General features: G+C 39.1%; 1 protein-coding gene across 1 annotated transcript in view; it reads left to right on the top strand.

Moving 5' to 3' along the window:
- Positions 1-13,520, top strand: part of MAD1L1 (MAD1 mitotic arrest deficient-like 1 (yeast)) — a 382,016-nt gene that overhangs the window by 1,224 nt on the left and 367,272 nt on the right. Inside the window, exons 2-9 of the mRNA XM_009320026.1 lie at positions 1,277-1,430; positions 2,744-2,884; positions 4,671-4,850; positions 6,282-6,406; positions 7,094-7,175; positions 8,391-8,521; positions 9,752-9,866; positions 10,788-10,849. Of these exons, the coding sequence (XP_009318301.1) occupies positions 1,281-1,430; positions 2,744-2,884; positions 4,671-4,850; positions 6,282-6,406; positions 7,094-7,175; positions 8,391-8,521; positions 9,752-9,866; positions 10,788-10,849 (986 nt within the window). The 5' untranslated portion in view covers positions 1,277-1,280. The remainder of the gene's footprint in view (positions 1-1,276; positions 1,431-2,743; positions 2,885-4,670; positions 4,851-6,281; positions 6,407-7,093; positions 7,176-8,390; positions 8,522-9,751; positions 9,867-10,787; positions 10,850-13,520) is intronic.

Below are 13,520 nucleotides of genomic sequence, written 5' to 3'. Positions count from 1 at the left end.
AGCCCTGCGCCCACCGCGGCCGCTCTCGGGGGTTTGCCGGGGGTCGCTGGGTTGTGAGGGCAGGGGGTCCCTTCTTCCCTCCAAGGGAGCCTTTGCCAACGGGTTATTCTGCAGCGGGGAGGCGGGGTGTACGTGTCGTCTTAATTTTTAGCGCTGTTCTTGATTTCGAAAGAGGCTTGCTGGAGCCCAGTTACCTGTTGGCAGTGGTCTCGCTTGAATTTATTTGCATGTGGTACTGAAGTACTTATTTTGAATAAACGTTTTCATCTGGGTTTTGGCTGATCTGTTGCCAGTGTGCTTCTATGATGTCTCCTCTTTGCGGTGATAGGAATCCAAAGAATACCTGCTGTGTTACCCTGAGAGTGCACGAGCCTGAAAGTTAGCACCAAGTCTGCGTCTCTGGTACAAGCCTATGTGAACGTTGTGGGTTACCTTTCCTGGTTCTGAACCTTCTTCTATGCTTCTGGGGCTTTGTGGGACACACAGTCACTCGAGGGACTCACTTAAGGATTCCTGAAGTCTCCTGGGAAACCTTGCAGGCTTTTCTGAGCTCCAGGCTTGATTTGTCTTTGGCCTTTTAGTTAGTACCCTTCCAAATTTGAAGGAAGGATTGGAAAAACTTTTACGTGAACGAGGAGACAGTTTTACTTACAGAAGCGACCTGTGAACTCGGGAAGTCTCATTGCTGGAATTTAGGTTCCAAAGCGCATTTTGGAAACCAGGATCAAGTTGTGTAGAAGGTAGGGTTTGCTGCTAGTATGGAATTAGTTCTCCCTCCCTGCCTCAAATGTTTGGAGGAAGACTAATGAGTGCTGTTTGTTAGTATTACATGCTGTAGATCTTCATGTCCTACAATGTTAACTTGTATCCCAGAATCTATCTTGATTATATAGGAAAGGAGAACTCAGTTTTGTGTAATTTATGACAGCTCTTATTTGTACACTTATGGGCTGAGATTCAGGGGAGAATGTATTTAAATAAAATCAAACCATTTCAGGTAGAAAGCTCAGGGAAGAACAGGCTCTGTTGCATCAGTTTTTTACTTCAGAGACCTACGACTTCAGCCATGGTTGGATAGTATTTTCTAGTTCAAGTTGATCCCAACAGTAATCTGTGGATCCCAGCAGTGACTAGCAGATTAGGTTTGTGCCCTGCAAATTGGAAGACCTTGCATTCAGTGTTTCCTCAGGGCAGTGATATATCTCTTTTTAGCAAAGCAGGCAGTATACTGTAGGTTGCTCTGAATGTTTTGCTGATACTTTTTGTGTATTTCCAGAGCCATGGAGGACTTGGAAGATAATACCACTGTCTTCTCCACCCTGAGGTCCCTCAACAACTTTATTTCACAGCGTATGGAGGGGGTGTCTGGGCTGGCTACACCAGGATCGACTCCAAGCTCTTTACAGATTCAGTACCAGCAGAGGGTGCAGGTGAGGTGTCCTCAGCTTGGTGATGCCTGCAGTATCACTTCAGTGTGGTTGTAGACTCCTTTTGATTCCAGGAATCAGGATTGATTTCATTAAGATCTGACCATTCTTTCAAAAATTGATATTCATGCAAGCTCAAAAAGGAAGTTTACTTTTGGTGAACATTCTAGAATCTTTACATTTTTTTAAAGTGTGAGACATATTTATTTCTGTTTTGTAAAAATTTAAGAAAGGTCCTTTGAATTTCTTCCCTGCTTGTTATATCTGTATACCAGCTCAGGAAATTAAATTGTAAGTTGTTTTCATATTGCTGAACAAAGGAGCTTTCTATCTGTTCATATTTTTCTAGTAAGTCATTTGTTACCTTTTTTCACAACCTTCCTTAAGGTTTCTTTGCCTGAACATATACAGGAGACTTGCAGAGTGCTATGGCTTTGATGGATGTGCTAACCAGTTGTGCTTTCTTGTCCGCTTCTGTTCACATCCACATGGGGTTTTTTGACTTTTTCCTTTAAGCTGCCTTATGCTCATAAAGCATGGAGTAAGTTGACATCTTAGATCATAAGGACTGTTTATTAGCCTGGAATAAAGCTTCTGTATTCTGTATCTTAATATAATTTCTATTTCAGTCTCTAAGTATAAGATAAGCTTGCTTTCTTTTTAATGTAAATCTGCTTTGCATTTGGAATGTTCACAAAAATTTATGCATTTTCTGTTTGTAGTACATCTCTGGCTACGGAGATAGTTAGAGGAGGCTCTCTCTGGTTAGAGAGTCTTCATTAGCTATGTGTTGAATGTACATTGCTTAGATGGGAGGTATTCTATTAATATTGTCTGTGCTCTAAGGTAATTTGAATGAAAAAATGAAGCATAATGTTGTAGCAGGTAGTAGAAAAACATGTTATTTTGCTCAGCAGTTAAATTTCACGGAGAGCATGATCTCTGCTTCTTGGTTAGCTGCTGTTACTTTTATAAGGCTTGGGGAGTTCATAATTAACCTTTTTTTAGATGGAGAAGTACATTTTGTCAGAGTACCTCTAGACATTGAATCAGAAATTCTGAATGAAGAACTTGAAATTCACTTCTTTCCAACTAACATTGATTTGATGTGGGTTTCCGAGTGTGTTGTTGAACTCTTGGTTTCCCCATCTGTAGTTGGTGTGAGAAGACAAGTACCACAAACATGGTGATAGTTTCCTTGTAATTTGTAAAATGGCATGCAAGTGTCATCTGAATAGTACAGGGTGGGAGATAACAATGATGTTGCAGTGCTGTTAATGGTGTGTAATGTCCCTTTTCACATATGAACTGGCCAGTTGGAAGAACAAGCTGGGCAGATCCACTCCAAATCCCAGCTCCTGCAAGTGGAACGAGAGAAGATGCAGATGGAGCTTAGCCACAAACGAGCTCGCATTGAGCTAGAGAAGGCAGCTAATACCAATGCCAGAAACTATGAGGTAAGTATGACAGTTGCAGATGGTTTGATATCATAGGCCTAAGTCAGAACATACATAGCGCATCTACATTGGTGTTTTAGTTTGGATCAGGGATATGCTCTTGACTTCTCACATGCCGTGCTTTGGTTTGCAGTGGTGTGTCTCAGAATGTGTGTAGTTGACTTTTTTGGGTGAAACTAAACTGAAAGATGCAGTCCAGGAGCAAGCCTAGTGTTCTCCAACTGCTAATGGACACTCTGTCTTCAGAGCAAGACTTCAGCGAATCTGTAGTAAATGCTTCTGGAATGCATTTACTGCATTTGCATTTACTGCAAATGTGGTGGTGGTGTGGGTGTCAAGATCCCAGCACAAACTGTTTTGGTCTACAGATCCTCTCGCAGTGCATTGCACTAATTTGCTAATGTACACAAGAGCGTGAACATCAAAACCTTGTTTGTTTGACAAACTGATGATCTCATCACTAGATTCTGTTAGTTTAGCACTGAAGATGTCATGAGTAGCGGTAACAAAAGGGATTTGTTATTTGTTTCTCCCGGAGGTGTTTAAGCATTTTTCTCCCAGATGAATTTAAACTTTTGCTGGCACAATTGCAAGCATTTAGTTTGTGTGACTGTAATTAATTGGAATGACAGCAGTGCGAACCATGCACTGTCACACGAGAGAGCTTGCACTGATAAAACAGTGAGCCTCACTCAGGGACTAATAGCTTTTATTGGTTTCTGGTTTTATGTCTGTATACGTTTGCTTAACAATATTACTGAAATAAGTAGTAGATCTGTGGGTTTTGTAGGATAATAAAGGTCTTGTATGCAGCTGATTATTTAAAAAGAAATCTTTAAAAAATAATAAGCATGTTTAGTTGTATTTTACAAGGGTTCTGGGTGACGGATTTAGTGTGTAGTTGTGAAATAGCGAGTCAGTGACTAAATTCCTCGTTCGTCTGAAGTCAGGTGATGTGGGATTACGCCATGAAGAGTTCAAACTGGAATGTAGCTGAGTCAGTCACAGAAACCCTTGAAATAGTGCTACAAAAAAAAGGGAGCAGCACTAATCCAGCACTGTGGTAATTACCCTGCTCAGATTCTGTGGTTTTTTGAGTCATGTGGATAAAGGTTTTAGGAACCTCACGTTGCTTTGCATAATCCTTGCTTACTATGTAAATCCGTGTCTTGATTTGCGTTGATTAGCAAAGCAATTTACTACACATTTTTTTCAATGAGTGTTAATCAATTTGTGGTGGGAATAAACTGAAATGGTGTATGAAAGGTGGTCAGAGTGCAAAAATATTCATTGTATTCATTGATAATACTGTGCATTTAAACCCCATTTCTTTTCTATTAAATAGCCTCATACAATTTCCAGAAGTTGCAGAGGGAAGTTTGTCTTATTAAGCCAACTGTTGAGATCTGAGTTTCTGAAAGTCAATTTGCTCTGCATGGGCCAGCTTTAAATTGGAGCATCAAATGTTTTCATCTTTGATCCACTGGAGAGTGTGCAGTGGAGCCTGTGGAGCCATGTCTGTATTCTCATATTCATGTCTCAAAGCGATTTGGAAGACTGTCTCTTAATTTTCTAGCTCCATTGCCCTGGGTAGTTCCTTGACATTGAGTTGCTGCTGGTAAGATTTTTGCCCTTGCTAGTGCAGAGGTTAAAGCTATGGTCTGAGAAACATTGATGCCTTGGTGACCACAGTAATGAGGAATGGAGACAGGAGAAACAAAAATGGCTTCACCTTTGTGCTACTTTCTTCTTATGTCTCTTTGCATTTTTTTTTTTCCTTTGCAAGCGAGAGGCTGACCGTAACCAGGAGCTGCTCACACGCATAAAGCAATGTCAGGAAAGGGAAACAGAAGCTGAAAATAAACTGAAAGAACAAATGGAGATGAACAAATCCTATAAGAAGAGCATGGAGACAATGAGTAAGAAGCTGCAAGAGAAGGAGAGCAAATTAGCTGAAGCTAATGAAGTAAGAACAGAGTAGTTTTTTAATCTGTTCATAGCTTCAGGTGACTTTGCAGTTCTTGTGAATTGAAAATGCCCTTTCTGGTTTAAAAAAAAATATAAAGTTGGAATCACTATGTTCATCATCTGGAAATTAATAAACCCTGGTAGTGTGCATCTTTGCTGTCAAAGTTTAGAACCTAATCAAGTCCAGAGACAAGTGAGCAGGTCAGAAGATGTTACTGTGTTAATTAACAAGGAGAAGAGACTTAGACAGGTTGATATGGAGAAGGAGGAAAAAAGTGCAAGGCAACATACAGCATCTAGGTTTAGAGGTCAGGTGACATGACATTGAGTAAAGAAAGGGGAAATGATGGAGGAGATAAGATGGGAAGGTGTTCAGGGAAGTGGGAGGAGCTGTAGAGTGGATGAGACCAAAGTTATGTACAAAGTATGTCTTCCCAAAGTGTCTTAAATGCCTCTGTGTTCCACTGTAGAATGAATGCTTGAATAAAATTTCAGTTCTTTTGGATGAACAGACCATCTTCTCAACCCTCAACCTTTTCAGATATCGTTATTTAAGTTCAGCTAGCTCATTTGTAACTTTTCCGTTTAATTTGGTTTCCTGCACCCGTTGTGGATCAACAACCACTAAGTCCTTAAGCCTTCCTCCTGCCTAGGTGTCACTGGAAATGTATCTATGTGATAAAGCAGCTAAACAGATTTAACGGGCCAGTTATCAGTGATTAAAAACAGGGAGACAGTGATGGCATGTGAGGGAAACTAAACCCACACATGAAATGTATGCAGCAGTTCCATTTCTGTATTCTTTTTACTTCCATATCCATCTGTATCAAGATGAGAACCTTACGTATGTCTCTGTCTAGAAAACACCCTACATATGTGATGTTTTGAGATTTTTCTTTTTCTCTTAAAGGGAGCCGAGTAATGGCCATTTGAAACAAACCTGTGAGTTTTTCTTTAGAGTTAAGGTATTTAGAAAAAAATTTTAAAAACCACTGGCCTCTATTTTTAAGGAAAGCATAATACTTCTGGTATTTGGTTGAGGCAAACCCAGACATTTTCAATTTTGAAACCCAGACAAAATATATTTGGAATGGTTGTGGGATAATTTTTTTAATTTAATATATATACTTGTGTTTTATCATCATCTAGCTTTGAAGCTTGGTATTTTTCATGCCAGTTTGAGGTCACCCACTTAATAGGTAATGGAAATGACAATTTGGGTGACAGATGAAAGCAACTAAATGATTTTCTCTTGCCTTTGTTTTTGAGGTGAGTTTGCAGGTTTGAAGCTTTGCAAGAGTGTGGGATTGTTTCTAGATTCAGTGTTTGTACTTTTTAGTTGGATATGATTTCTCTCTGTCACCATCCGTAATGTCCAGCTTGGAGACTCATAGCCTTGTGTGTTTGTTCTTTCTTTCCATTAATTCAGACAATCACTATATTAAAAGGGAAAATATCAGAGCTGCAATGGAATATAATGAATCAAGAGATGCAGATGACAAGCCAAGACTCTCAGAAGCAGGAACTGATGGAACAGCTGGATGTTCAACATAAGTAAGCAGGGGATGAATAACTGTAGGCAGAAAAAGGCAAACAAAACTTCAGTCTTCTGCAGCTGTCGTCACTCAGAAAACTTTCAACAGTGTTTGATTTCTGCTCTTCAAAGGGGTTCTTTGATCTGGATGTGGAGGTTATAACCGTTGTTTGAAACTAGCTCTGAGGTGCAATTTAATTGTACCTTGGGAAAAAAAATAATACTTGATCTTAAAATCTCAGTGATGTCTCATGTTCATGGTAGAGCGTTAACAGAAGGCATGTGGGTGGGAAAGGCTAATCTGAACTTTATAGACTGAACAGAACAAAAATACCAAGCCTTAAATCATAGTTGAGGGGTAGCTGAAAGATATGAGCATGTTTTGCCTTGCTTACTAAGTTCAACCCTTCAATTTCAAAGGTGCTGTTTATTTACTGTGAGTGTATATTTGCTGGTTTCAGAGTTAAGGTAGCTTGATTTTTTGGACATTTCTCAAGATGCATCTTTTTATTAAAATGGGTATTTTTGTCTCTAAATTAGGGGGAGATGGTATGAGAGTGAAACTGTATGAGAGACAATCTTCTATGACAGTACCATATAACTTGTTAGTGGTGTTTGAAAAGTTTGTCAGAGATACTTCTGCATGTAGATTGTTTCTGGTATGTGATTCCTGGGTGCTAAATGCCTCTTGTGTCTACATCTAATAGAAAATGGCAGGAGGCTAGTCAGCAAATCCAGACATTGCAAGCAAGCCAATCCCTACTGGCAGAATATGAACAGAAGATTAAGGTAAGAAACTTTGTGGCCTATATAAAGCTTTAGTTTTTAACTTCTTCCATTGAAGAACAGAACAGTGTTTTTTTTTTTTTAAAAAGTGGCTATTGCAGAAATAAAAGGTTAGTTTGTCATATAAGAGTCTGATCTGGTGGCCAGCAAGAGCTGAAGGTGGCTAAATTCAATTAGATGGACCGGGCTACCTACAATTAGCTGTAACATGACACCCTTCACCTTTGTTGCATCAATTGATTGGAAAAAAAATCCACCCATGCTTTCTCTATAGAAAGGTGATTTGTATCTGTAGGCAGTGCTCTGGAGGAATGCTGCTCTGTTTGATCTTGTGCCAGAGCACAAGATTGCTCTGCAAAAGATTGCTTCTAGACCAATCTTTCCAAATGGTGGAGGATGAACCTAGCAGCTACAGTTACTTTTCTGCTTCCCAGAAAATCCTTCCTCTGGAGTTGGGTTTAGCTCTTTTAGAAAATGCAATTACTTGCAAAGCTTTCAAAACCCCACTGACTTAAATGTGAGTATAGAGATGCTTTATGTCCTTTCAAATTAACATGTAGGTGGGTGGGAGTATATCTTTTTCACTTGTCTTATCTTCCTGGGAGAGGCAGATGTGGAGAGTTACTTCGGTTTGCGCAGGTGCTGATAGTGGCATTGCCTGTGGTTGCTGTAAAGTAAAACTACACTGAAAGCCAGCCTCATTGCCAGTTCTGCAATTGCAAGAAGAGACTTCCTCCATTGAAAGGAAAGGTCGGAAAACAGGATATCAGACTGCAATACAGCTCTAAACAAACTTTTTTTGAGGAAAAAAAGCGTAACATTTACCATAATGTTAAAATGCATGGCTGTGTTTCTTTTCATTCCTAATTCTTGCAGGCCATCCAAGTGCCCCTCTCTACGCTTCATTGACAGAGGGATAGAGGACAAGAAAATCAAAGATTTGTTTTAGTCAGTAGAAGGTTCTTTTAATGATTAGCAGAGATCTGTTTTTGTTACGAACTTAGGGTAAGCAGGTGTAGAGAAGAGGCCAGCCCAGGTGTTACAAGTGGAACAAGAGTCATCCCTACTTTGAGCAATGGATTGGACCAGATGACCTCCTGAGTTTCCTTCCAACTTCATTCAAGTCATTGATTTGAGTTTAAAAAGTACAATGGAGAAGTAGCTCTTACGAGTTCCAGGTTAATCATCGCTGTCCTCTTGTCATCCCATGTTTTCCAGGATCTGGAACAGAAGTTCTCCCAGCAAGAACATGATGCTCTAATTGTCAAGAACATGAAGGCAGAACTGGCCCGTTTCCCAAAAATGGAGCGGGAGTTGCGCCAACTCAGGGAGGAAAATGCCTACTTCAGGTGAAAGATGGGTTCAGTTGTTGAGAGAGTTATCTTGTGTTCTTCCGTACCTGCTACAATTGCACTATATGCACTTTCAAATCCCTCTATTGGGCTTCCATATTGGAAACTTTAGAGGAAGCTTAAATATTTCATATAAATACTGCATATGAATTGAGCAGTGTTGTGATGGTTACTAGATGAGAGGATTTGACAAGATCTGGGTAATTTTCCTGAACACAGCGAGAGCCTCACAGAATGCGTATTGATTGTTTTGGATGGTGATATCTGTTAGAACAAAATTCAATGTTTAAAGATAGTGATGAACTCTATACAGCTTTGGGAAAGAAATCCCTGTAGAGAGAAGAGACAGCTGAACATTTCTTTAATAACTGTTTTTGCTTAGTTATTGTTACGGCTATTTTAAAGTCCTGTTGTTCCAGCATAATGTTTGGAAAGTATTTTGTTTAAATTTCTAAAGCACTCTGATACAGCCCTTGGCAGAGTAGACTTTCTGTGTTTCTGAAGTGGCAATTAATTTGAAAAATTAAATTCCTGTGCACTATGAAATAACTTGCCTTAAAGTTTTTTTTTTTTAGAGTAAACTTAATTTCCATCTTTGGTGCATCTTTAAAAAAAAAAAAGAAAAAAAGCCTAAATTACACGAGTGATCTTGCTGGCTTTTTCTTACTCTAAAATTAAGTAATTTCCCTTGGCTTTGTTCTTGTTCTTGTTTCATTATCACTTTAAATTGTTTATCTTGGAATCTTTTCTCATACTTGTTTTTTGTGCACAGAAACATGATATCAACAGATTAAAGGTAATTTCTTTAAAAACAGTTTTATCTCACCCTTGCACACCTCTATTAAAGTAAAAACAAGCAGTCTCAATGCTTGCTCGAGTGTCTACCGCTTGCTGTGTTCCAGCCCTGCATTCAGCCTGACTGAAGATCAGAGTTGGGAGTCTTTTGCTACCCTTCCTGCTGCTTTGCCAATCAGTAAAGCAGATACAAAACTTCAGGTTGTTTGGACATAATTAGGATGGCACTTAGAGTAGAAAAAAATCAGTTCAATAAAGCTGTATTTTTTTTGTAGCAGTGACTTTGCAGTGAAGGTTATAGAAGTGAGTCAGTTGAATGTCATAATGTCTGTTCAATGTCATACGATTCCCTTGTAATTCCATGTGTATCTGGAAGTTTGTGAGAGTGAATTGAGTTGCATGGCTCCTCTCGTTGTCTCTCTTTCACCATAGGGAAATGAAAGAAAACAATGGATTGCTTAAAGAGGAAGTAGAAGGTCTCCAAAGAAAACTGGAACGCTATGAGAAAGTCCAAGCACAGCTAGTGACCGTTGAATTGGAAAATGAGGTGAGGAGCTAGGAACATAGGATGTGCAGAATAGGGGTTTCCTGTGTTACCTGTTGGTGTTAGTTGAAATATGATACCTGTTTTAATTAATGGGTTCAAACTAGGCGTTCCCAAACTTAAATGTCAGCACGAGGGGAGCTATGGTAATGAAGGTGAAAAAGGCAAAAGGATATCTACTGTTCAGCTGGAGATTTTGTGTAAAGAACAATCTTACCATAGTGTCTTTTTTGGCCTTGCTGTTTCTCTTTTACCTTTCTTCTGCTGGAAATGCTTTTTTTGGTGTTAAGCTCTGCCTAGACATGGTGTTGCCTAACAGGCGTGTGGTAAGAACCTCAATACACGCTTGGATTGCTGCCAATGCTAGCAGGGCCAGAACGTGGTCTCAGATGAATAAAATTGTCTTGCTTCCATCCCGCTGTATATCAAGCGTATGGCGAGTTGTCAAGAGATTAACCTAATTGTGTAAACTTGTTGATCTGCAGAACTATACTGGTTTAGATCAGGTTTAGATAATACTATCTGGTATTGACTGAAAGTAAAAAGCTATAGGAGAAACTGGAAGAGGAGAAATGGGCACTTCAGCTGCTACAGAACCAGTGTTGAGAATACAGTTTGTTTTCTTTTCTGCTGCCAAGAGTCTAGTCTACCAAGGTCTAGTACAGTGATGGTAGCTCACAGGGTTAGATGATCTATAGTGCTGAAGTGTAATATGGGTTCTGTGTGTCATAGAGCTGTGGTGATGGGGAAAATGTTTGTGAGGGCTGGAGAATGACAAACCAAAAGTGCTAGATAAGAAGATAATGAAATCCACAGGAGGAAAAGGAAGGACACTGACTTTGGAGGATTATGAGAAAACTGTGTGGAAAATGAGCTGTTAGAACGTTCGTCTGTGTCTAACTCTTCTTTTGATCTCTACTTTAGAAGCTTCTGGGAAAATTAAAAAGCTGGGAGAAACTGGACCAGAGCACTGGCTTGAATATCAGGTATGTGCTCGCAGCTGTGGAGGGAGGTAAAACTTTTAAACCACTTTCATTTCCTCTTAATCATCTGATCTCTGAAGTGTGATGCTTTCTTGCTATCTCTTCTTCGTGTGAAAACTCTTCCAGTACTTTTTATTATATATGAGAAGAACCGTAAGATACACACTGTTATAAAGTATCTTTGGGAACTAACAGATGTTTTTCACTAAGTCAGCTTGACCAATGTCTCTGAGGCTGAGGTTCAATTTTGAGTTCTTTGAACTTCTTGCATATAGCTACATTCATGTTTAGTTAGAGATTCTGCTAGCTTAATAAGTGAACGTTTAAGAATTTTAGGGTATGTTCAGAGAAGAGAATGTATTTTACTTGTGACAAATTGTTGTAAATATGATTTCTCTGAAATCTAGATATCAAAATAAATTGCCAGATCGTGTTGCTGTGAATTTTCTTCCCTAAAGCAGCTGAAGAACAGTTGTTTAACCTAATTATTTTGTCTAACAAGAACAATGGAATAAACTCAGTTTCTTATAAAAGGGGGGTAAAAACCCCACCCCCCAATGGTGTTTTGTAACACCAGCTAGTCTCTTTGTGTACCGTTACTTAACAACTCTTTCTGACATCTGGAGCACTGAACCAGATTTTTTTAAGGTCTCTGGTATGTATGTGGTATAAAGAGGGGCTGGAAATGGTGCATCTTCTGATCATTTACTTCTGCTGCAGAAGGTTTTCTGTGTAGCTATGATGCTTTTGTGTGTCATAGGTTTCAGCACAGCTTTATTTTCTCTAAATATTTACATTGTTACCTAGAAGGAGTGATGTTTCTTTGTACATAACTGTCTTGATATAAACATTATAGTACAGATGACCTTTCATATTGGATCAAGGTCTGAGCTGCCAACATGAACTGTAGAACCTAATTCTACCAATTGTTTCTTTATTCCATTCCTTACACGTGCCCAACAACAGAGCTATATCTCTACACTGCTGGGATTGTTTGGAAGTAGGAGTGTTTGGATATGCACGTATGGTTTGGGCACATTACTGCTTCATGTAAAAGATACTTGTGTTCAACTTGGTAAAGCCCCCTTAATTTTCTCAGTGTTTTCTATTTAATGAGGATTATGAACCCTTTTCTAGAGGCATGCTAGTAGGTAGCATGCTTGAGATTCTCTCCTGCATCTGCTGAGGATACATACATTTAGATGAAGTTAGAATTGTGCTAAATCTCCTATGGCAAGGAATGGACAGAAATAGTATGAATCCTTTTCACAAAACCCGTTCTGTCAGACAGTGGAGTAAAAGCTTTTTACTTACGTCAAGCTGTTAAAGGTTTAATGAGGTAATTTCACAGTGGGAGAGAAATGGAACCAAGTGATTCTGCCTGTTGAAGTCTAATAACTCCTTCATTTAAAATCAGAATATTCCCTGTAAAGTGTTAGGTTTTTGATTGGGCCATATTGTTTAGTGCTATTAATGGCATCTTCTCATACAGAAAAGGGAATTGCTCTTGAGAAAAACCATCTTTTGCATGCAATTGTAGCAAGTGGAACTGGATGATTTCCCCCTCCCTGTTTTTTTTTTTTATTGTTGCTCAGACTTCTTACAGCATGAATATGTTAATTTTTGGTCAGGGTTATGAAGATGATGAAAGATCATTGTCCTAGTTAGGTTCCTGGAGTATGCTGTTGGTGAAAGTTTGAGAAGAGTTAATTGCCCATCTCATAGTAGAAGAAAATAAGAACAAGTTGGATGGTTGTCCCAAAGAGCCAGAGCAATGTGCTGTTTGCTAATAACTAATAAGCAAGGAAAAAGGGAATGCGTTAGGATTTCTCATATTTTCTTACCGCATTCTTCATTGGTACAGAGAATGTAAGGGAAGCGCGTACAGCGTGTGGCGTTTTAGGAGAGGACGGGTTTTCATTTCCTCCAGCACTTCCATAGGGCTTGTTCTGTGTCTGCTCTCGGTGGTTTCTGTTCACTGATTGCCTGGTCCCAGCAGGCTTTTTGTCAGATTGGCTTATGATCAGACCTTCCAGTGTAATTTTATGTAATAATACTTGGAAAGGAGGTGCAGCTTTTAGGAGTGTAGTGGTAATCCTACTGTTTTTAGTACTGGTCTCTTTTAGGTAACAATGAAAAAGCTAAATGTTTCTAGTGCTTCACCTTTTGGGGGGAAAACAATTTCATTAACGGTTTACTCAAAGGCTAATCTTATGTTTGCTAGTTCTGGATTCCACTTGTAAGCTCCCAGGTTTTCCTCTTGCTCTCATAAACTATGGAAACAAAGACAGTTTTAGCTCTGGAGCATGTTGGTGTGTTTGCATTGCAGTTGTGCAGTGCTCTTTCCAGAATTTGCCCTTGGAATTACACCTGCCTTATACAAATGTTATATAATATACTTGTAAGCTGCACAATACCCAGATAATAAAATAATACGCACCACGGTTATGTATGGTTCATCTATACACATTATGAATCTACATAATCTTTTTTGTGTTGAATTATATGTCCTTTTGATGTCTTGATCTTCTTACTGACTACTTTCCGGTATAGTTGGCTCTGTCTTTTATTGTGGATGTAATTTTGTCTTGTAGGTCTTTTTTGTACGTTACTGTTGTGCTGCCAGGGATTTTCATATATTTGTCATGTGTTGCTCTGACTTGATATTCCTGCT

The sequence above is a fragment of the Pygoscelis adeliae genome, unplaced genomic scaffold (assembly GCF_000699105.1).
Source record: "Pygoscelis adeliae isolate BGI_AS28 unplaced genomic scaffold, ASM69910v1 Scaffold242, whole genome shotgun sequence".
In the NCBI taxonomy this organism is placed as follows: domain Eukaryota; kingdom Metazoa; phylum Chordata; class Aves; order Sphenisciformes; family Spheniscidae; genus Pygoscelis; species Pygoscelis adeliae.
The sequence above is the reverse complement of the archived record's forward strand: the minus strand, read 5'-3'. Positions and strand labels throughout refer to the sequence as shown.